Below are 22,896 nucleotides of genomic sequence, written 5' to 3'. Positions count from 1 at the left end.
TGGATTCACAATTCGCCATTCCCAGTAATCCGGGAGCAATAGGATGTGTGCATGGATGTGTATCCATACATTATCTGGTCGATTATATCGTGTACACGCCATTTTGCCAGAATGAATTTACGGCGTTATTTTCATGTTGATGTGATTCGCTGCGACGAAACACCGCGTCATGCATGTATAACTTGACTATATATAATTATAGTTCATGTGACTATACGAGCTATATATTTGGTGTTCAGTATTTACGAGGGTTGCGTTTTTGGCGAGGGGGCCTAAATTTTCCCTCTTTGTATGCTGTTAGAAAGAGAAAATATTGCAATCACATGTTATCGAGTGATAGGGCAACTAAACTCTCATTATCATAATGGACTACATGAAATAAATCTATACAATCATGTTCATATTTTATGAAAAAAATGATTATATTCTGGTCAAACAGTGTTGATGAATTCAGTTCAGTTCAATTCAAATTAAATTTTATTTCCAATATGACATATTTTGTTGTCGATACAAGTTCAAAACAAAACGTACAATGTATTACAACAAAATATTTTGTATACATATGAAATTGATTGTTCAATACAATTGGGTTTGATATGGATTCATCTTTGTTGGCCTGCCCATGGTGTTATATCGTATGACTGTTTTACAAGGACAAAATATGCATAGCATTTGTCCCAATGTTAGAAAAAAAAACATTAAAAAACATACGTTTGTCGTTTAGTGATTATACTTTTTTCATATATTATGTACATCACAACTATAACTTTCCATATAGGTGTACGCTTTAATTCCCTCTCTAAATAATACATATAAGTGTTAAACTGTTCTTACATCATGTGTTGCATTACCTATATAGTGGGTTACTGAGAGAGCGATTTCTCTCTTTAAACAGTTAAGATGACCAAATACAGCTATTAGAAGTTGTAATCGTAAACGTTCTCCAAGTATATGCTCACGGGATTGCAATGTTTACTTTGTTCTTGATAATTCAATGTCGTGAAATGCCATTCCATTTTCTTACTATATTCAATGATGTTAGCAAGCACACAAAATGGAAGTTTAATAAAATTAGGACGTTGGGTATAGATAAAAATTATTGAATCATAATAAAGTATTAGTGGAGACTTTGATGTCCCCACGTCACAATACTCTTATTATTGTTGTGTCCACAAATATATTGATAGAACTTTATTTGGCTAATAATTTAATTATGGGATATGGGATACATTTTCTTATTGATTTCACTGACGGAAGAGAAAATTCAGGGAAGCTTTGCAATCAAATCGCAGTAGACTTGTGAGATGAGTACAACATCACCTTCTCATCATAGTGCGTTATCACCTTCTCATCATAGTGCGTTGTATGGTTGAAACAAAATAATGATATCACAGTCATTTTGGTCGGAACATATTCAAACTTCAAAATCACATAGCATCTTTACATTGTTTCCAAATTTAATGAAACTTTCACTATACTGTTTGTCTGATTTTCTTCCACTTTTTACAGCTCACAAAAATTAGAGTGGAAACTTTATCCGACTTAGGTCAAATTTCATTTGATATGTTTCATAATGTATACCGAGTTCCTTTTAATTTAAATGAAAACGGTTTGTTTTCAGATGAAATTCTTCATAAAAGGGCCACCTCTGGGCGTGGATTTACTTTTTCATGTTTTACCTACCACAAGGTAAAATTATAGCACCCGTTCCTCTGCAGGATAAGGGTTTTTGTGTACTCTCTCCAAGGATATATATATATATATATATATATATATATATATATATATATATATATCGCATCCTGGTCGCTGATGAAGAATGCGATGACTGACCTGTTTGGTGTCTTGTTTCTAAAACATGCGCTTAATTTCCTCGCCAGGATAAAGCGCTTTAATGCCATTTTAGGTTTTAATCTCATATATATATATATATGTATATATATGTATAATGTATATACATATATATATATATAAATATATATATATATATATATATATATATATATATAATGTGTTCATACACTTTATGGGAACAGCCATGATGGAAATGTTTATGTGAGCAAACGCTAAATCTGTTATTCAAGTAACACGTGAGGAACCGTCCACACTCACATGTTGTAGGCGCCTTTTGAGGTGAACAGGAAGCCGGCTGGTTTAATCGATAATCAAGGTGATAACTTTCGGGTGTTTTTTGAATGGTGATTAAACTGAAAGACGAAACGTTTAACATACAACAGACAACTTACTCAAATGATTTCCGTCGCATTGACCGATAGAGAAACAACAATATTGCGAAGCAGTTAAGATTAGTTCATCTTTTCTTCTTCTTCTTCGTCTTTTTTTTTTTTGGGGGGGGGTGTATCATTTGGTAAGGCGTAATGTGAATAGAACGTAAAGCAGCACCGCAAGGAGGATAGCGCTGTTGAACGAATGGAAGCCGAGTTTCATTTCATGAGAAAACATGACTATAATTAAAGCAAATTAAAGCGAATGAGCCATGACCGTCATCAACCACCATTTCATAATTGGTTCGGTAATTGTGACAACCGTGAAGACTGTAGCAGAGAGAAAACTCCTGCAGTGATGCCACCAAACTAGTGATAGATAGAAAGACTTGTATTCATAATGTTGATAAAAAAAAACCCAACTATTATACTATGCGGCGATTCGCGTGCATTGCAACCTCAACGCGTGTCCCTCGCACCTGAGCGTGTGTCTACGACGTTTTCAGTGATATTTGCTCGTCCCCGCCCACGATTCAACACAACAACAGTCTCCCAATCTTGTATTTTTCCCTTTTAACCAAATGATAACATATGCGGTTACAAGGTAAATAGATTTGTGCCAACATTTTCTTTGAGACCAGCAAACGATGACTGCACAAAAAACAAGCCTGAGTCTCAGTGGTGGAGCCGTATTTACTTTTCGTGAAACTTCCCGCCTTTTTTGCTGCCTGGCTGTCGTCTGCGGAGCAGGGTAAATCTGAGCGCTAAATGCTCAGCTGCTGCTTGGAATAACAGTCAAAGGAAAAGAAAGAAGGTATGAAAGCAATGGGCATTGTGTGTTTATAGTCTTGAAGCGTTAGAAACGTATCCACTTCATTTACATATCTTCTTTGTGGAACGGGCTTGAGGGGAGGAATACATTTGAATACGTTCTACCCGATGGACGAACGCGATTATAAAGAGAGACTATACATCAACGTTTTACCACCAAATTCGACCGTTGGTTTACTGTCTTTAGCGGTAAGTATTTGCTGCACTCTTTGATGAATTGTTAATGTCTGATAACAAAATGGTCTAAGACAATCCATTGATCTTTTTAATATATTTGTTTCTTTCTTCCCCTCCTTCTTTCCCTTTAATCTTTCGATCTTGTCATGATTGGATTGTTGGTAGTCGGCCTTGAAACAGTAATTGTTTCAGAAAATGGAGATAACCATGGCAAATAATAGTGAGATTCATCAATAAATACATTATTGTCAAAGTTCATTGTTAGAGATGTACAAGTGACATCGACAGAAAAAAACATGTATACTGGTCGGATTTTCTATTCCAGCAAAATTTATTTTATCTTGGTACTTAGTGTCTCTCTATTCAAATAGACCCCCCTCCACAAAAGAAGAAGAAGAAGAAGAAGAAGAAGAAGAAGAAGAAGAAGAAGCAATTGCACTGCCTGTGACTCCAACAGAAAATGGTTTTAGTGGGAAGATGACTTTGTATTCTTATCCATGCGAACGAATGGGGGCACGGGCAAGTTCGCCGCTGTGTGTCGATTTTACACTACAAACTGACCTGCTTTGGATCTTACACTGAGATGGATGTTTTCACTCAGGAATACGTCAGATAAATTGACTTTTAACAGAGAACAAGGCGGGTAAAGTAGGTCAGGTGAAAGGAGAGACAACGTGTAGAGGAAAGGGGGAGAAGGATGGCAGAAGTCCGATTCGAGTATACTGCTTACTGACTGCACTTTGGGCACAGAACAACCTATTGGACATCAATGTCGTGTGTGTACATTGCCTATTGCGTTTTATGATGTGTGTGTGTGTGTGTGTGTGTGTGTGTGTGTGTGTGTGTGTGTGTGTGTGTGTGTGTGTGTGCGTGTGTGAGTGTGCGTGTGGTTAGACGTATGTTCTTATTCATTTCATGCTTGTATGTGTAGACTGATTTCTTTTCTTTCATTTGCTCTTTGGACTTACGTGCTTTTTCGCTCTTTGCCATCTTTTCATACATCTATTAGATTTGGTGTGAACACCTACATTTCCAGACTGCACAGAACTACAGAAAACATTGTGACACGACTGAATAATCGCTTGAGGTGATTCACTTGTAGGGGAGTTGTATTGACATACTACTGTCATTCACTTGTTAGTATCTAGTATGACGTATTATACCCCGGTAGAATTACACTGACTGACTGTGCTGTGTGATGTTGGGATCTCATCTCAGTAGACACCGTCTGTAGCTTCCATGACTGTTAGCGGTATGGTTGGTTTACGTCACACGGTTTTGGCCTATCAGAGGCAACTTCAGCAACCGGCGGCATGACCTTAAACGTCCAAGGCGCTATTTCAATAGGAGCATATGCGTTTCTTCCCTCCGGTGGACAGCCCTGATATAGAGAGAGGGGGAGAGAGGGAGAGAGAGAGGGGTGTACGGTTTGTGTGTGTGTGCGTGCGTGTGTGTGTGTGGGCCGTTGAGCACGTGTGTGAGTGCATGTGTGTGTCTGTGTGTGTGTGTCTGTGTATCTGTGGGCAATATACCCTAGGGGATTTGAGCGAGACAACTCATTCATGAGAATGAAACGTATTATAAGGGATTCCTAGCCGGGTGTAGTGCACGCGACACTGCAGCGCTCGACAAGGTACAAAATCCGACACGCCAGCTGATCAATGCTCATACACGATTGGGAACCCACCAACGCGAACTTCTCCAGCAGTACTAAAACTGGGTCCTCACCATTCACTTTTTATTTTCTGGCTTCATTCGCTGAGCCCGTGTGTAAATCTGTGCTTTACCACCTCCCCTATTTTGTTAATCGTGAATTATTTTTCAGTAACGTGCTCGGTATGGCTAATTCGGATCCCAATTTTGGATGTCTATTCAACTCCGTTCAAAGGGAATACCCCGATCCTGTTGAAGCAGAAGTTAAAGGTAAGGGTGCAAAACTCCACCCCTATTTTCTCCCCTCTCTTTCTTTAACTTCTCTCCCTCCCTCCCTCTCGGTGTCTGTCTGTCTCTCTCTTGCTGATACATTTCTTCCTCAGATAATATTCATCCTTACGGCAATCCGTGTTTGATTTACATGCACGTGGTTTAAATGTATAACAGGAAAAAAAGTGGCTCGGAGTCTGACCGTGCAGGTCAGGAGAGAGCTGGTCGTGTTGGTGTCAAAGAGGGCATTGTAACCTCTTTGCTCAGATGCTATCTTCTCCATCAATTAGAGAAGAGGATCTCATATCTTTCGGTTTAGAGCTGTAGAAAGGATGGAATTGTGCGGAGATGCTAGCTCGCAACCAGGGCCAAGAGTCACAACTCTGGGTGACAGATCATGCATGGAATCCACCGATTCGTGAGAACAAGACTCGCTTTATCATTGAACCCTCCCGATTCCAGGGTCTTCTGAAGACACGCTCATTCCCCTTGTCATCATGACTATCCATCTATTTTTCTGCGTTGCTTGACACTGGCATACAACTGTCGTCCAGGGTGCATACCTGCTATATGCGTAATCATAACTCCAGCCGTCTTCTTACTAATCTTGAAATGTGCACCTCCAGTCGTTGAACTATACATTCAGGCAGATAGAATACTGATGGAGGCTGCTGGTATTTGAATGATACTGTGAGAATTCAATGGGTGCTCGATTTTGACCTAAGTGTGCCAAGAAAGTAGATTACCACGTTCCAATTTTATCATGGTATCGGTTAACCATATGATTAATAAATGGATCATTTTCGCCTACTTAGCTGGACCATAGCTTCCAACACTCGGGCACAGGGTCCAGGTCATTACTTCATTGTCATCGTTTCAATTTCATTTGATTCGTAAACCATGCCATTCATTCAACCCACACCAGACAAGGCGCGTGATTTTTTCCCCTTCTCTCGCGAAAGTTATACAACCTCGTCGTCTGGAGCCTCTTTTCCTCTCTCCCCTCCCTCTTTTCTTTACTTTTTCCTCTCTCTTTCCCTGCCTTTCTGTGACTGTCAGGGCTAACCCCCTCCCCGTTTTCCCATGTCTCGGTTAAATTGCGACCTTGTCCAGCAAATTCTCATTCATCTACACCGACCGGCAAACGACGGTGGGTGTGAAAATCAAACAATGTCTGATCTGCAGTGGTGCAGGCGCTTAAAAAAGTCAGACATCTGACTGTCCAGAAAAGATGACACAATTCAGGAAAAGGAAAGATCCGAATATCATTGCAGTCTGTAATACGTACTGGTATGCAGAACGCCCAAGATTTACAGCATGCCTGCAGCAGGGAGGCCAGCTCCACGTGGGAAGAAATTTCCTGACTTCAAAGCCCGTTCAATGTCTTTTGTTCCAATTACTTTTTTTTTATTTCACAGTACGGGACATCCCACACAACAATAGTAGCCCGTGTACCGCTTGGCAAGCGTCCAGCCGGCCAGCGTATCTCAGTTAATGACTAAATCGAATTACATGTACTCACCCCCGTCCCGTCCAAACCTACCACGCGCTAAACTCGTACCGAGTTAGCGGGGACTCTTCCCAGCTAACGCGAATGCACGGCGTCCGCGTCCGCCGCTCCCAAGGTAGCTCACGCCCTTGCCATCCTTGTACAGCACTTGGTTACCCGCATAAATCTACACATACATAAGGCATTACTGAACGCTAACCTTAGCAGTTTGTTACTATTCAGGACTCACCCTTATCATGGCTATGGTTGCAAGCGTTACTCAATTCAATGTTTTCAATCTGTCAAAAGTGTACTTTGAGCTACGTTTCCATAAGTCACTTGAGTCAAACACTTTGTAGCATTAGATCGTATATAAAGAAGTATCATATACGAACCTATCTCTCTCTGTACGTATATGCGCTCATAAAGTTATATACTTAAATACCGTGTCACTCGTTACCCAGTGTCAAATATCTTGATCAACCAGTCTTTTCCCCTTGATACTGCCATAGAAACAGTGCAGGCATATCGGATCTTGCGCAATATAGGACCAGGTAAGGCGAAGTGATGACCAGCCCCTGGGAATCCAGCGTGCTAAAAGATATGGAAGGAAGGAGAATGGCAAATCAGCTGGCAAGAGACCTCTATCATACACCCTTATCGCCAGCTCTTGTCTTATCTCACTCTTTCAAGTCCCGTATGATTTCGTACACAATTCAAGGTCTAGCCATGCTACCGTTCATTAAACTGCATTGGAATTTATTCGAATGACAAATAGACAATAGAGCTATTGATTTTGCCCGTGTGTCTATTCATCACATATCTAAACTTAAATTCACATCTGAACTTCGGACCAAGGATGATCCGTTGTTTCTACCAGGGCTTTATGGGGAAGAATCATTGTATCGTTGCATTAGTGGTAACACGTGGCAACAGGGTCAAGCAAGTATTATATGATAGTATTAAATCCGAACTGGTGTTAGCGTTCGTCTTGCTGTAGAAGGTCCGTACGTCTTCCCATACATTTTATAGAGCAATGATAACTTGGTCGTGCTGGAGAATCGGCTAAACTCAAAACTAGGCACTAATTACGTCTGCAGTCCCTGGTAAACCCATGGCCAGGCCTGCCCGTGGCTGACAGAGAAAGGGTCGCGTGGTAGAGAGGGTGGGGTCCGAAGCACTGTCTGGTCTGCAGCATCGATATGATGTGAGATGACGGCGAGCCCCACCCGGAGTAATGTGCGCCAGGCCACCCGTCTGCACATCGGGTAACTGTATCAACGACAAGAACGGCCAATTTGCCGAAATTTGCGAAGGGATGTCAAATCCAGGGACTGTCGTCTCCCTTTTTTTTAAATCTTTAATGTATTCCGAGTGCCATTATGTAGTGTCCCAACCAAAGGATTCTAGGATTTCGTTCAGGCTTTCTTTCACCGTTTCCCCACCTTTTCTCCCGCCATCTCCTTATTTTCGTATGTTTTGTTCTTTCAGTCTCCCTGCTTATCTCACATGTGTCCTTTTCAACCCACTCCCTCCATGTCAGAGGCTCTCATTCCCCTTTCACTTGAATTGACACGCCCATATAAAAGGCACACCGTCACTCTCGCACGGTAGAGCGCAAGAAATGAAGAAGACAATCGCAAAAGTTGTTGAAATTCAACCGTTGTGGTCTGACCCGCAGGCGCGACTTTCTCCTCTTTTGTCAAGCCTCTAGAGAGCTGGGCAATATAAATCGAGACGGGCCCGTTAAATTGTGCCCTAAATTCCACAATTTGTGTCTTTTTCTCCGGCAACCTTCACCATGCTATGTAAGCGTTGCCTTCAGGTTGCGTGTAACGTCCATTATACTTTTTATCCTAAAGCAAGCCGTCATATAGGAGGAAAGGTCAAGAGAAGTCGAGACAAAATCGTAAAATTGTGGCCCAAATACCTTATTTCTCCGACACGATTTCTTTTCCACATTAACCATGAAGGCCTACATCTACATCAGTCTGTAGCACGCAATACTCACCTCCCTGGTGATACCAAGACCTATGTTCTCATCTCTGCGATATCTAGGCACTCTTATCTTCCTTGATTACGCTTTTCATGTTTCACTATAAGAACATATACACTGTCAAGTTCTTGCCTTGGCGTCTTGCTCGTATAGGGCTGTTTTCTGAGTCGTATTCGAATGGTGTGTATAGGTTTGATGCTGCGCCCTGACAGGCAAGACAGGAATCTATGTGTGGTATGTTGAGCTCTACCGTAAATACACCGTAGGCCTATGTCATTGCAATCTAATTTCTTCACGATACTCGGCGCTCTTTTTTTTTTTTGGTAGCAGTTTGATTTGGTACTGTTAATTTCATGATTGTGTGCTGGTATTTTCCATTTCGTTTCACAAACAGAACACATAGGCCTAGTATGTTTGAATTGTGCTCATTCTTCCTTATTAAGACATGTTAGGTACGCGTAATGGCTGCATATCTCAATATACATTATCCACGTTTTGTGACTGCAGATGCCAGCTGTCTGTTACCACATCCACTGTATTGGCCAGAGCAAACCAAACAGTAGAGACAGCTCTTTGTTCTCACACTTTTATCCTCTACTTTCGTTTTCTCAGTATTTCCATATCCAAAATCATCCTTTCCTCCTCCTCCTTCTCCTCCCCTCTCTTCCCCTCCCCTCTCCCTCTTTCCCTTCCCTTCTTCCCCTTCCCTTCTTTCCCTCTCTCATACACACCCTCTCTCTCTGTCCTTAGCTTCTAAATTTTATCCCCTTTCTGATGAAGTGCCCGTCTGGTTAGCTTCTTTCATGACTCAGAATTGACTCACTAATAACGTGTGCGATGTTCAGGTTTTTCCATTCCTTCGCTTCTTTTTCGTAGCTCGCCAATGGTTATGAAGAGAAAAAGTGCGATAACTCTGCGGTGAATGTCATGTAGAATTAGTTGCCTGCACCGACGAGGCCTCTTAAAGTTTCAATGTGGAAACAGGGGGCCCGCCGGCCCGTATACTTGATGAGAAACCAGATATATCTTTGATGACTCGATGAAGCATCATCAGTGGATCGGATGCATATGGGTTAAGCGCGACAAGGTTAGGGAGGCAATATCGCAAATGCGCAATGGACGAGGAAAAAAACCCGAGGAGTACGTTTTCGACATAAATCAGTAGATATGCGGTAAACTAGTTGAAAATGGAACACGTTCGGATGAAGGGTGACTCAATTATTTGTATAGTCCTTTGACCCAGGAATCGAAATCTACACAATACAAAATTTTCTGTCAGTAATACCATGGAGCAACCATATTATACTATATAGGTGGAGCTACAGATATAGACTGCATATATTATTATATTGTAAACTGGCGTATTAATGATCTGCCTGTTTCTACTAAGAAGTTTAAAACATCTTCGTGAGACTCGCTGTCCTGTGTAAAAGTTTATTCTGTCTTCACAGCAAAGTAGTGTGGACCAATGCACTGTAGTATTCCTTCGTTTTTATCTGTCGTCGAAGTCAGCAAAGAGGATGAGATCCCTTGAGGATCTACTGCGCAAACTGTGTGGGGAAAATCCTCCCGACGGCTCTCCAAAACCACTGATGTCGCCCTTCTGGATTCTGCGGTTTCTGGCGCACAACAGTGGCTTTCCTTTCTAGTTCGTCACTCTCTACTATGTGAGGTCTCCTCGTCAACCACATTCGTGTCCATGATAGCAAATCCTTTCCTTGTACCTGTCATTCTAAAATGTTTGGTTTGTACACTGGAGAAGCCCGTTCCCACGCCGGAGCAAAGGATGCCAGGAAGTTACTGCCATGTTTTTGTACAACTACAAGGAGGAAAAAAAAAAAGTTGTGAAGATGTGAAACTTCCTTGTTTAGTTGTCATATGTGGGGGGTCTTTTTGTTTAGGACATCAACATTATTGCTGTGTCCACAGTCAATTAATTGGGGCTGTTCCTTTCAGTGGTTCATTACATGTCAAATTTAGCACGCCCCTCCTACAGGTTTAAATTGCAAAAGAAATTTACTATACAATTTTCTGATGTGCTATAGTATATACTCCCACAGCCGATATCCTTTATGAGCACCATGTTACGCTAATCACGTTAAGAGCTGGCTCTCAAGACGCATGGAAGCTTTAGGTGATGGGGAAGACGAAATAAGTAATCCACTGCAATACGAGGTGTTGAGGTTATTCTCAAGCTCGCCGTGCGGTACCCGGATTCCGCGCTCTAATCTCCTACCCTAGATACGGATCTGTAGGCGATAATCCGACGGAATTAGGTAATGAGATCGCATTGTGGGTGGGATAAGCTATTAAGGTGCTCGCAACGGAACGACTGAGGCCCTGAAAAGCGGAGGTGTCATCATCTCCGTAAGAGAGAGCAGCATGAGTGTTGTCTCATCGTCTGGTCTTCGGAAGATGATACCCTCATTCGGCCAAACGAGTTACCTTATGAGTAAATCAATCCAGATATATGAACATAAGACATTTTGGAGGAGAGCTTTAGTTGCTCGTTTATGGTCATGCGAATAAATTCGATGAGAGCAAACCTACAAGGGAGGGATTGGAGTAGTTAGCGTGATTGACATTGAAAGAAATGAAGATATCAAACCTTGCCTTTTGTGCAGTTTATATCAAAAAGACACAATCGACGAATTTAAAGCGACATTTCTGTGGCTCGTAAGAGAATCAGCATGGATTGCACAAAATTGATGTGTAACAGAGGTTCGATAGTGTAAAGAAAATTTTGATCATGGCTGACTTTTGAGACATAAATTATACACAAAAACCGCACGTGAACGTTTTTGAGGTTGTGAAAAGCTGATAAATGGAAACCAATGAGGTTTATGATGTCTCCCTGATGGTGTACTCATGAGCCATTTTCTGACTAAGGACATGTATAAATTTTGTCTTTGCATCATTAAAAAAGAAAATATTGGATAACATCGAATCTCTGAACAGGTGACAATACCAGCCTCATTTTATCTTCCTTGAAGATGAAAACGTGAGACACGCTATAATCTACATCATCTCATCGTACTAACATGATGATATATTATACGTGAATCACAAAATGTTGTTTCATAATCATGTCATCGCTTTTGGAGTCTAAAACTAAGAATTGAAACACACAATGTGATTCAGTGAAATTCAGTGATTACATTGTAATCATGTGATTTCACCATCACTCAGGGCGTTTAAAGGTAGCAAAGACGGATGGTTTCCTCCTCACAAGTTCCTCGAATATGTCGATTGGCATTCTTCATAGAGATGTACTTTCCCCCCCCCCAAAAAAAAAAAAACAACAACAAACAACAACAACAACAGCTAAAACACAACTTACAAGAAAATAAAACTCACTAAAGAAGAGCAAACGTGCAATAGAACAAACCCATAAACGAGGCACGAGGCAACAATATTATATCCGTGTTCATCGGTTGTTCTAACCGTAGAACACGATTATAACATCAACAATAAGATGTAATGTGCTTACAATGTGCTTTTTAAGTTACAATCGATTCCATTTACGGTTAACAGTTATCTTCCGTTTCCAATTTCGAGAAGACTTTCCAGACCACAGGGGCTCTTGAGGCGAGATTTGCTTCCTGAAACCATATGTGAGCTTGTTGGGAAAGCAGGCAAAAACAACCGAGTTCCAAGCAGCTTTTACACGCTGTGGGTCAAATACATTCTACTCGACGCGCGATCGAAAATTAGATTACGTTTGGTCCCCCAAGACTCGTTTCACGCTGATTTCTGGCGCTGTTTTGATCGAAGAAAAGCTAGCAGATTCTTGTTTTAATTGCTCAGTCTCCTTCCTAAGATACAATTAACGTTTCTCTTCCTCCTTCCACTCAAATCGGGTTATGAGAGTGAGCACAGGCTCACTGTGCTTATCCTTTATCTCGTTCTGAGCTCGTTCTTATAATAGTTCATGTGAAGTGAGGAAACACTCATACTTAAAATAAATATTCGATATATTTCAGCTACTAATATTCCTGTGTACATTGGGGTATAATAATATCTTTAGTTAAATTGCAAGGCTTTGTGCTATATTTAGCACTTTTCGACGTTTATAAACTGCTGTACGAGTATAGCCTCATCCTCCCACACACTTCAAGGGCACTTAGGTAGAGATCATAATGTCATATTCATTCATTTCTTAAACAGAGAGGCTCAGACAGCGGCTCCAGCGGATTATATCGTCATGAATAATTTGTGCTGACAAGTTGCTTTCTGTACATGGTAGTTCATTAAGATAATGGAACACAGGATACGTCATTAACGCGTCTGGATGCATGAGTCGGGAACAGGGCAAGGACAAGACTGCACCTTCACTGTAACCACCAAACCGCTACTATGATGTGAATATATCTCATATTTTCGATATAACCAATGACCAAAAGTCTCTTTTCTTTGCTGGATTGTCACAGAGAGTAGCATCAGTGGATAGGAACTTTTACTTCCTGCATTATGTTCCATGTTGTATTTCGTCTTAAATACACGATATGACACAGTTTTTTCTTACATTGTTGGCTGCAAAAGGCCAACTCTCAGTGAGAAGAGATTATAAACGTAGAGGGCGATATCCGTAGTTTGGTTTGGAGGTGGGGAAATTATTATTAGGCCGTGCACTTGTCCTAGTTTTCTTAATGAAACACAGGTGGGGAGCTATTCGAGACGAGAAATTAGAACTGATGTCTGAGCTGTTTGTCCGATTTAAGTGATTGGGAATTTCCTATTGGCCACATGAGTGGTCTCCTCTATTGTTGCTGATAAACATCACTCCCAACCAGAAAATTTGCTGGTATTAAATTTTGCGTTCATCTCAAGGTATCGTTCATCATCTGAGGAGGTATATGTTGTACATGATACTCCACTGTTGCAATTGAAAGACTGTGGAGCTGTACCCTCCGTCACTGATGAGATGGCGCCCTTCATTTAACTTCGACCAGAACGGGACCAGTAAGCTCATTAACTTACCCTTGACCAAAATAGAATCCTTCCAAATTCGTGGGATTAACTCATGACAAGACAATTATGAGCGAATATCTTGATAAATCTGAGACCATTGTGACCGCTTGCTCGCGTGCTAACTAGCCGTGACAGATCACCTGACACAGGCAGTTCTCTTTTGGTAGAGACTCCCAGGCAGAATCTACAAGTCCTCAACTGTCTGCTAAAGAGGAGCCTTACACATGTGGGCATAATCTTGTTAGGCGTCATAGATAATAGACGGGGATTAGTGGTGCTGGTGATGTATCAACAGCAGCTCGTGCTCAGCGCGAATTGGAAGCAGCAGGGTGTCCCGAACAAATTATGATACAATGCGACTCAATAATGCAAAAAAGAAAAACAACCTAAAATCACTACTGTTTTGCTGTAACACATGTATCACAATAGTTTCATAATCATACACTGCATTCAGCATTTCTTCTTTTTTCGGTATTCAAAACTTTGCTAAACCCAGACAGGCTGTTGGTCTGGTATCAATAGTAGGTGCTGTTTGTATGAAGTAGAATGTCCTTCCAACCGTCAGTACAGTAACATCTTCTCTAACTAATGGTTTCAATCTCATTGAAGAGGAACAGACAAGATATGTAATCTGAATATGAAATGATTCAATAGACAGATGAAAACTAGTTAACAAGGCCTAGGAAATAACAACGTGTGGCGCTACAATTTTTCACGACGGAAAGATAATGTGTTGCAATCAATTCGTCCAGGGCAACGGAAATTTTTATCATCTCTTTAACCTTCTAGTAATTCTCAGTGGTCATAAATGTTTTTTGTGGATTTTTATGTTAATACATTGTGTGCCCCGGCCAAGTATTGTAGGAGAAACTGTTCGGTTTCTATGTATAAAGATTAGAGCACAGCTAAAGACTATTGCCATGTACAGTGTAATTATAGCTCAAAGGGCAGTGTGTTTGATCAGAATTTTGATTGATATGGTGTTCTGCGTTTCCTCGTTCTTCACAGGCAACCTCCCGGGCTGGCTCCTGGGCTCACTTGTGCGAATTGGACCAGGTCTCTTTGAAGTAGGGAATACGGCCTATCAGCACTGGTTTGATGGACTGGCACTAATGCACAAGTTTGCCTTCCACAACGGAAAGGTGACGTATCAGAATCGATTCCTTCGGAGCAACGCGTACAAGAAGGCTATGAAATACAACAAGATCATCCTCTCCGAATTCGGCACTGTCGGGATTCCCGACCCATGCAAGAACGTCCTCGAACGGTTCGCTACGCACTTTTTACCGCTCAATGTTACCGACAATAATCTAATAAACGTGTATCAACTTGGGGATGAGGTCTACACAGCTACGGAGACCTACACCCCGAGAAAGATCAACCTTCAAGACCTCAGCACAGAGGACCAAACGGTAGGTGGCGCCCCATTGATAGGCCTCTTCGTCTCACTCATGACCTATTGTCTTCCAGCTAGGCTTCAAAGGCATCTGCATTTCAACAAGAGGCCAATAATAGCAAAACTTGTTTCATAGTGACTAAAGAATCTAAAAATACCGTGCAGCAAAACATCTTTGTTTAAACGTTTACGGCACCTGCGCATCCTGTAGCATGCGGTGGTCTCACATTGATGTTATTTTCTTGCTTTCTTTTTGCTTAATGATGGGAAAAACAGCACCTCATTATCGTACCTGTCATGATTTTCCCCTTGAACTATTATGTTCTTGAACACTCGTAGGAGTGCCTACCGTTCGTTGTTTTGTTTTTTTAAGATCACTAACATGCTGATGTGGCCGCCATAATGATGATCACGACGGATTTGATGTATAATTAGGAGATTAAGGGAAGCTAAATAGTTGCAACTATTTATTGATGATGGTAAAAAAACAGTAGCGACACTAATCATCTCAAAGGCTGTTGCGCCCTTGAATCACGTCCTGGTGCTGAAGTCATCGCTGAAGAAATTTAAAGAGAGAAAATTATACTATGATTTGAGAAAAAGGGCATGTGGCACCAGTAATCCAGTGATTAACTCGTGTATGATCTGCTTTTTTTACCCTTTTCGCTCTACAACCGTGCCCTCGTTTAGATCGACTTGCTGCAGACATTCGGGATGATGACGGCTTCAGTCCACGCCCAGACGGACAGGGACGGCTGCTCATATAACATGGGAACTTCCTACCTGACAGGATGTTACTACAACGTTATCAAATTCTCCCCTAAATCTCACACAGGTAGGTAAATAAGTTTGCGCATACTTAATTCCCCTGTCTTTTGATATCTCATCAAAATAATGGTTAGGCCTACTGTTTGTGGCCTTGTCACAGCGCAATGAAAGACTCTGAAGCATTGACGAGATTAATTCTCAAGTTTAGGATGAGACCGTCAAAAGATGTATGCCATTCCATATAGCGAAGTAAGACTTTAAGTGTTTCAACGTAAGAAAATTTTCCCACTAATCCAAACAATGATAACAGCATAGTGGAGACTTTGCCTCAACTTATGATAGTATAGGGTTATTCAACCTCCCATGATTCAAGTTTCATCATCGACTCTACACTCTTTTTTGTGAAGAAATTGACTAGCGTGCGCAACAATTTTGCCCTTGAGACAATAGTCGCTAGATAAAAATGGAATCGACTGAACTGTATGATTAAACACTCACGGCAATGTCAGTCTAAAGCTAGGAAACAGGGGGTGGATAGCATAGGCACTCTAGTGGGACAGGCGGACGCCTCGGTTGATAGGGCAGAGAGCTGGCCTTGAATAGGCACCTCTAATTCTACATTTTTAACAGTGTCTAAAACTCGTAAAAGCTGATGAAAAACTTACAGTGCGACAGTCAAAGTTCGGTTTTTGTTTTTTTTTTTTTTGTCGCAGACTCAGCATTTCATTCTTTGTCATTACGGAAGTTCATTCCTTTCCCGAAACTAAAAATAAAATCAAACAAACAAACAAACAAACCAAAAACAGAAAAAAAAGCATCGATGTTGCGAACTCGCCCAGCGTGGACAGAGTTGCCACTAAGTCTTTGGTCAAACACAGTCTTTTGATTTTTTTTGTTGTCGTTTATGTTTAACACATATCATTAAATTCCTGTTGAGTCTCCAATATCACACTGACTTTAACGGCGATGTGTAATCGTACATCAAGACTGAAATAGGGAACGCAGAGGATCACTCGTGGGTTGCAGTCTTAAAAAAGGAAAAACAGAACACGCTACACCCTATATATAACCTTGCCAACTCACGATTGAAATCACATGAATATTCGTGAAATATAAAGACGTAAAAATACAATACCTCTAGTGATCCCCTAGACGACGCAGAGCTTGCTATGTTATGTAACCGCAAGACGACGGGTCTCCGAAGGTGAACTGTCTGAATCATCGAACTAGGATCTCCACAAGTCTGTGGTTGAGTGAGGCAAACAGAAGGCGTCGTGGTCTTCGCGGGACGGCTTGGGGTGCCGCCAGTCATCGCATGCACTAGTCACCTTGTGGCCGTATCACTTTACCACGCACTCGTGCTATGCGGTAACAGAATGCAAACATGAATCACGAACTAACCCGACAACAGACACATTTAATACACATATTCAATCTTTATGTAAGGATTTGTCCAATGTAACATACGTTACATGCTTTAATTTCTGATATAATGCATGTGTGAAAGCTTGCCATAAAATGTAGATCATACTTCGCTTAAAATGAAAGGTAAAGAAAAAAAAATAAATGATTCTTCGTTTCATAAATTTTCGCAGATTCAGCGTTGTCGGAAGATTCAGACAGTACGTCCTGCTCGACCGTTAGCCCGGCGATGTCGGCGAAGCTTTTGTGCAGCATTCGGGCCCGGAACCCTCTCAAACCATCCTACTTTCACAGCTTCGGGATGACCGACAACTACATCGTGTTTTCAGAGCAGACACTGCACATCAACGTTGCTCGTCTTGCGGCGTCACAGATGCTGGGGAAACCGGTTTCCTCGTGTTTCGAGTTCGACCGCGAGGGAAGGACACTTTTCCATCTCGTCGAGAAGCAGACGGGTGAGAAACTGGCGACGCGGTACGAGGCAGGCCCGCTCTTCGGCATGCATGTCATCAATTCGTATGAGGAGGACGACCACGTAGTGTTCGACATATGCTCGTATGACGATGATGAACTCTTGAAGAAATTTTACCTCGACTACCTGAGACATGGCGACCAAGATGGCAAAAGGCATTTCCCCATCACAGAAGTCAGGAGATACGTTTTGCCTTTAAGAATAGATGAGGTCAGTTCTTCTGATATCACAAATCTCCGACTAATAATTTTAGTTTTACATGCTTTCAGATGACATAATTCTCTGACTGATGAATTCATTTGCTTGATATCAAACGTTTAGAAACAGATTAAAAGGGTGGTACAGTATTGGTGGAGATGAGAATTAGGCTTTTAACTTTTTGCAAAATACCAAGAAAACACATATGATATAGTACAGAGCATACCATTTTAAGAGGAATTCAAAGTTTATTTGATGAAAATCGGGTTTGGAATGACTCAAACATCCAAAAACAAAGTAAAACAAAGTGATCCTAATAAAGTGTGGGTCCCACACTTTATTAGAATCGCTCTTTTTTGGATATCTCAGCCATTTCAAAACCAATTTTCATCAAATAAACGTTGAATTCCTCATAGAATTACGTGCTCTTTCATAGTTCATAAGAGGTTTATCATTATTTCACCAAAAAAATGTTAGAAACCTGAAATTAGGTCTCAACCGAAACTGTACGATCCCAAAAACAATATTCTAATTAAGCGTATGTTCTCTTGTCTAATGAATGCAGTTTTGATTCATTTATTTCCAAAACATTACATAAGACCTTCAGTCTATTTACCGCCAAAATTTGAAAACCTCGCTGAAAGTGACTTTGACGTAAGAGTCATCGAATGCGCTCTGCAAAATTCTTTAGATTTCCCAGGTCCTTGTCCATTCCCTAGGGTCAATAACTTTACAGCAACGTGGGACATTTCACATCAGCGGGACAATCCTTGGACCACTCCACGCGCTGACCAAAAAAAAAAAAAAAAACCAGATAAAACGAAACAAAAACAAAACCCCTTTGTGTAGTTCGAATGCTATGAGGACAATCGCACTTGCCGCCAATTTGTAGCACAGAACAAGCAGACACAATTTTGTGAATGCACCCTCCATTGCCACATCCGATCTTGTATCGACCCATACTCCAACAAATCGATATGATGGGCTATAGAAAGGGCGCTGGAGATGATTCTGTGGGATTGTTGGCGGTTTCATTGAACTCGTACCACATACTGGTATGGTAAAAACATTAACAATAGATGAGTTATTTAAACTATTTGTTCTGAATGCGACCTGGGACCCCTCCTCAAGATTTTAACCGTGATGTGAACAATACCGTTTTATTGGAATTAACGATCACAACGGACGTTTGGACCTTTGCAGAAGGCTTGAGGCTTTACAACAATATTCAATAATGTTCCGGGCTCAGTATATTTCCAGTGTAATAATGTATACGTCCTACGTCCTTGCTCACAGTAAATGTTTATCAGGAATTTGTGGTTCGAGTATGCGGAATGTAAAATTTGTGGATTTTCAATTACATTTGTTTGTGTGTTTGTCCTCATGAGTAGTCTAGAAGGATACATTATTATGAAAGTACAAATTGGTAACTGATATTCTTGGACAAATTATCCAACTAGACGCTCTTTATAACAAAATAATCAGAGAAACGTACTGTTCAACTGGACGGTATGATCACACATATTTTCTTAAACTTCATTCAGAATTAAGATGCAATGTGTACAGCATACCAGCCATCATGATTAGTAGCATATTAAGGGATGGCTAGAAAACCAGATGCACTTCAGAGTCATATTCTTGAAGCTGGGGAGGGGTACAAAATATGACGCTTATTTGTCAAGATTGACGTTAACTTTTGTAGATTGTATGGTTTGTGAAAGCTGGCCTCAATGACGCCCGGGGTCAGTAATCTGGGAGTATTCAGTAAAAGGCAAACAGAACAGTAGGAGAATCCAATTGAACAGAAATTCTGAGTTTTGAAGATGTAGATAAAAATATATAAATATATATAGGTCTATGTATAAACATAAAAACCTATAACATCGTAATTTTTAATGAGGGTGTGATAGCACCTCACTATTCATTGATACGCCACGAGCAACAAAAACGACCAAAATTTGTTAAAGCGTGCTTTTAGTATTACATGCAAGCATAATAGTATTATCACGGAACGAAACCCTCGTACTCTACCTACACTTTCCGCTGTGTTGCACAAAACACATGTCGGAACCTCATTTGTCGTAAAGGTTTTATATCCTGCCATTTCAACCTCTCTAGCGACGAGCACATGGGACATTCCTCCAGCCCAATCCATCGATTTTTCGATTTTCAATTAGAGCTGGGACAAGGCGCGAGAATTCCATTACAAAAGTGACAGGTTTCAGTCACAAAGGGAAGACGTGCACTTACGATCGCGAGGAATTTTCCAACGCATTTTTCTCCACTTGGGGTTGAATGGCTTTTGCCCAAGCGGCATTAAATAATGAGAAGCTAACGAGACCAGACAGTTCGATCTGTCTACACGTGGCGTATCGAACGGGTTCGAGGAGGCTAAATCAGAATAGAAGTGAAAAGTCAAGGAATGGGGTCGCTACCATCTCTGATTCTTACATGTGTTTGATTATATATAACGCATAGCTATAACTTTGTGATTACCCTCAACGCCCTTCCATTCATCACTCATGATACTAGCATTCGTTGTATGGCCTCACAAAATAATGAGTGCCCCAGTGTCTTAACTTTCGTAATATTGATTTATTTTCCGTACACTGCAACTGTACGTTTTCCATTGCAGGCGCATCAATGTCGTTTGAACTTTAAACATATTTTTGATACTGTAAAATATCTCAAGTTAAATTAAAACTTTGTACTAGTTGACAGCATAGTGAAGTTAGTAGATCATGTTTTGGATGGTAAACCGTTGAAATGACAGCTACAGCAAATTATTCTCAAAGAATCTGGGAGAAACTAATTTTTCGTCTTACTTTTCTGTATACAGAATACACCAGTTGGCACTAACCTCGTTTCTCTGAGCTATACCTCGGCCTCGGCAATGCTCAAACCAGATGGCACGGTTGATCTTACCTACGAAGTGGCCTCTGATATCGGTAAGATAAAAACATGATTTTGGTCTCTCATTGCTACAAATATATCAGATTCATACTTTATCATGATCTCCGGAAAATAGTCTCAATACTGTAACAGAAGAATATAAATGATTGTAAGTCAATTTGATGCCCTGTAATCTTCAGAGATACAGCTCATTTTAACACGAGAGTGATATCTCTGAGAGTACGATTGGCATTTATTGTGATACCTGTCACCATTCCATTCACTGCCGTTTGTTTTGTAAGCGCCGGTGAGCGCTCCTCCTCCATAAATTTAGTAAAGAGGTGACAGATGCCATGAGTGCCATTCACAATTTCTCTGAATATTTCGGGGGGTACCTTTTGGATTAAAGATTTTCCAAATATTCCATCCAAAGTGTGCATCAGATCGGTGAAATCCACTTCTACAAATTCCTAAGCTCCCTCATAATGAATTTCTCCCTCCCTTCCCCTGCGCACGACATCCGTGTGACTGAGATATTACACTCGTAAAGTCAGCTGTAACAAGGTCCATTAATTCTATACGCAGGGATAATGTATATGAATGTAAATGTTATGTTCGCACTCGTGTTTTCATGACCATTTTCACAAAAGGACAAAAAAACTATTTGACTTTCACTACCTCGCAATTTACCAACACAGGAATTGATATGCCGTGCATAAACCACAGTAAGAACAACGGCAGGCCCTACACCTACGCATATGGCACATCTGGAAAACACAAAGGAGATTTCATGAACACAGTAAGTATTTCCCCGTAAATATTTTCTTTTAGAAAAATCCACCCCATGGTATGCCTAATTCCTACCATCTGTCTAACATTAGCCCAAAGATAAGGCGAATGATAATAGATCATGTCAGTATCTTCAGTAGATTATGAGTAAATTTTCTTGCAATACGCGTTTAAAGGGGATGGCTAGTTACTAATCAGTGGGAATCAGTGGGAATGCTGGGGGATGATTGTTCCATCCTTGTGGGATTTATTTAATTACTTCAGAATGGTCTCATATTCAAGCAATGTGCACATTACATAAGTATGAGACCATTCTGAAGCAAACAATTTTCACACAACAATAGATATATAATGTACTCTTAAATAAATCCCACAAGGATTGGAACAATCATCCCCCAGCATTCCCACTGATTCCCACTGATCAGTAACTAGCCATATCCCCCAGCATTCCCACTGATTCCCACTCATCAGCAACTAACCATCCCCTTTAACGTAAGCTAAGGCAACGAGATCCAACCCACATTCTGTATACTGTCTTCGTCTGAAATTACCATATTTATACTCTGAAAAGAAGTTGATAGGCCAATCTAGAATTTTGAATATTACAAAACTTCATTTTCTTGCAGATTGTAAAGTGCAACATGCGAACGAAGGCATGCAAGTCCTGGCACAAACCAAACCACTATCCGTCCGAACCAATATTCGTCGAAGCGCCGGACGCCGTTGACGAAGATGATGGTAAGTGTAGAGCAGCAAAGTCCACGTAGATATCAACTATACTCGCTGTGCGTATGGGTCTGTGTAGAATGTGAATGTGTGATGTGTTCTGTCTGGTTTTACCTTCATTAGCATGTCTTTACATGTGGGCAATTTGATGACGAATACTAGTATGTTACGTATGTGGATAAGATGTGATGTTTACTTACCAGAATCGGTATGCAACAGACAACATTCATTGAACATTGTCGTAATTTTGCATGATGAAATCAACGAGTTTACGACTTTGTTTCTGTTTTTTTTGCCAACAGGTGTATTACTGTCCACCGTTATCAGCAGTGAGACACAGAGGGCGTTCTTACTGGTCCTTGATGCCAAGACACTAGAGGAAGTTGCGCGGGCTGAGATTCCTGAGAAAATGACGTGTCCAATCACTTTCCACGGCGGCTTCTTCCACTGACACCCACTCTCTTCTACACACAAAACTTTAAATCCTCCAAGACTGATATTTGTACACCACCTGATCACCTTGACCACGAGGTCGCGGATGTACTGAGATATCAATTCTAGACTGCATCTTGCCAAGTTCGGAATGTGATGGAGGAGTGTGAACATTGCTGGATGTCTTGT

At 41.0% G+C, this 22,896-nt stretch overlaps 1 protein-coding gene across 1 annotated transcript; it reads left to right on the top strand.

Annotated features, from left to right (window-relative positions):
- Positions 1-5,008: 5,008 nt before the first annotated feature.
- On the top strand, positions 5,009-22,896 carry LOC139735893 (carotenoid-cleaving dioxygenase, mitochondrial-like). The gene is made up of 8 exons (XM_071646647.1): positions 5,009-5,156; positions 14,621-15,024; positions 15,699-15,843; positions 17,372-17,880; positions 20,708-20,816; positions 21,459-21,559; positions 22,176-22,287; positions 22,578-22,896. The coding sequence occupies exons 1-8, from the start codon at positions 5,072-5,074 to the stop codon at positions 22,724-22,726; spliced, it is 1,614 nt and encodes a 537-aa protein (XP_071502748.1). The 5' UTR covers positions 5,009-5,071; the 3' UTR covers positions 22,727-22,896.

This window comes from Diadema antillarum, unplaced genomic scaffold (genome assembly GCF_040938485.1).
Source record: "Diadema antillarum isolate AM-2024a unplaced genomic scaffold, OU_Dant_1.0 seq00000604_RagTag, whole genome shotgun sequence".
Classification (NCBI taxonomy): domain Eukaryota; kingdom Metazoa; phylum Echinodermata; class Echinoidea; order Diadematoida; family Diadematidae; genus Diadema; species Diadema antillarum.
Note: the sequence above shows the minus strand (reverse complement) of the source record. Positions and strands in the feature narration are given on the sequence as shown.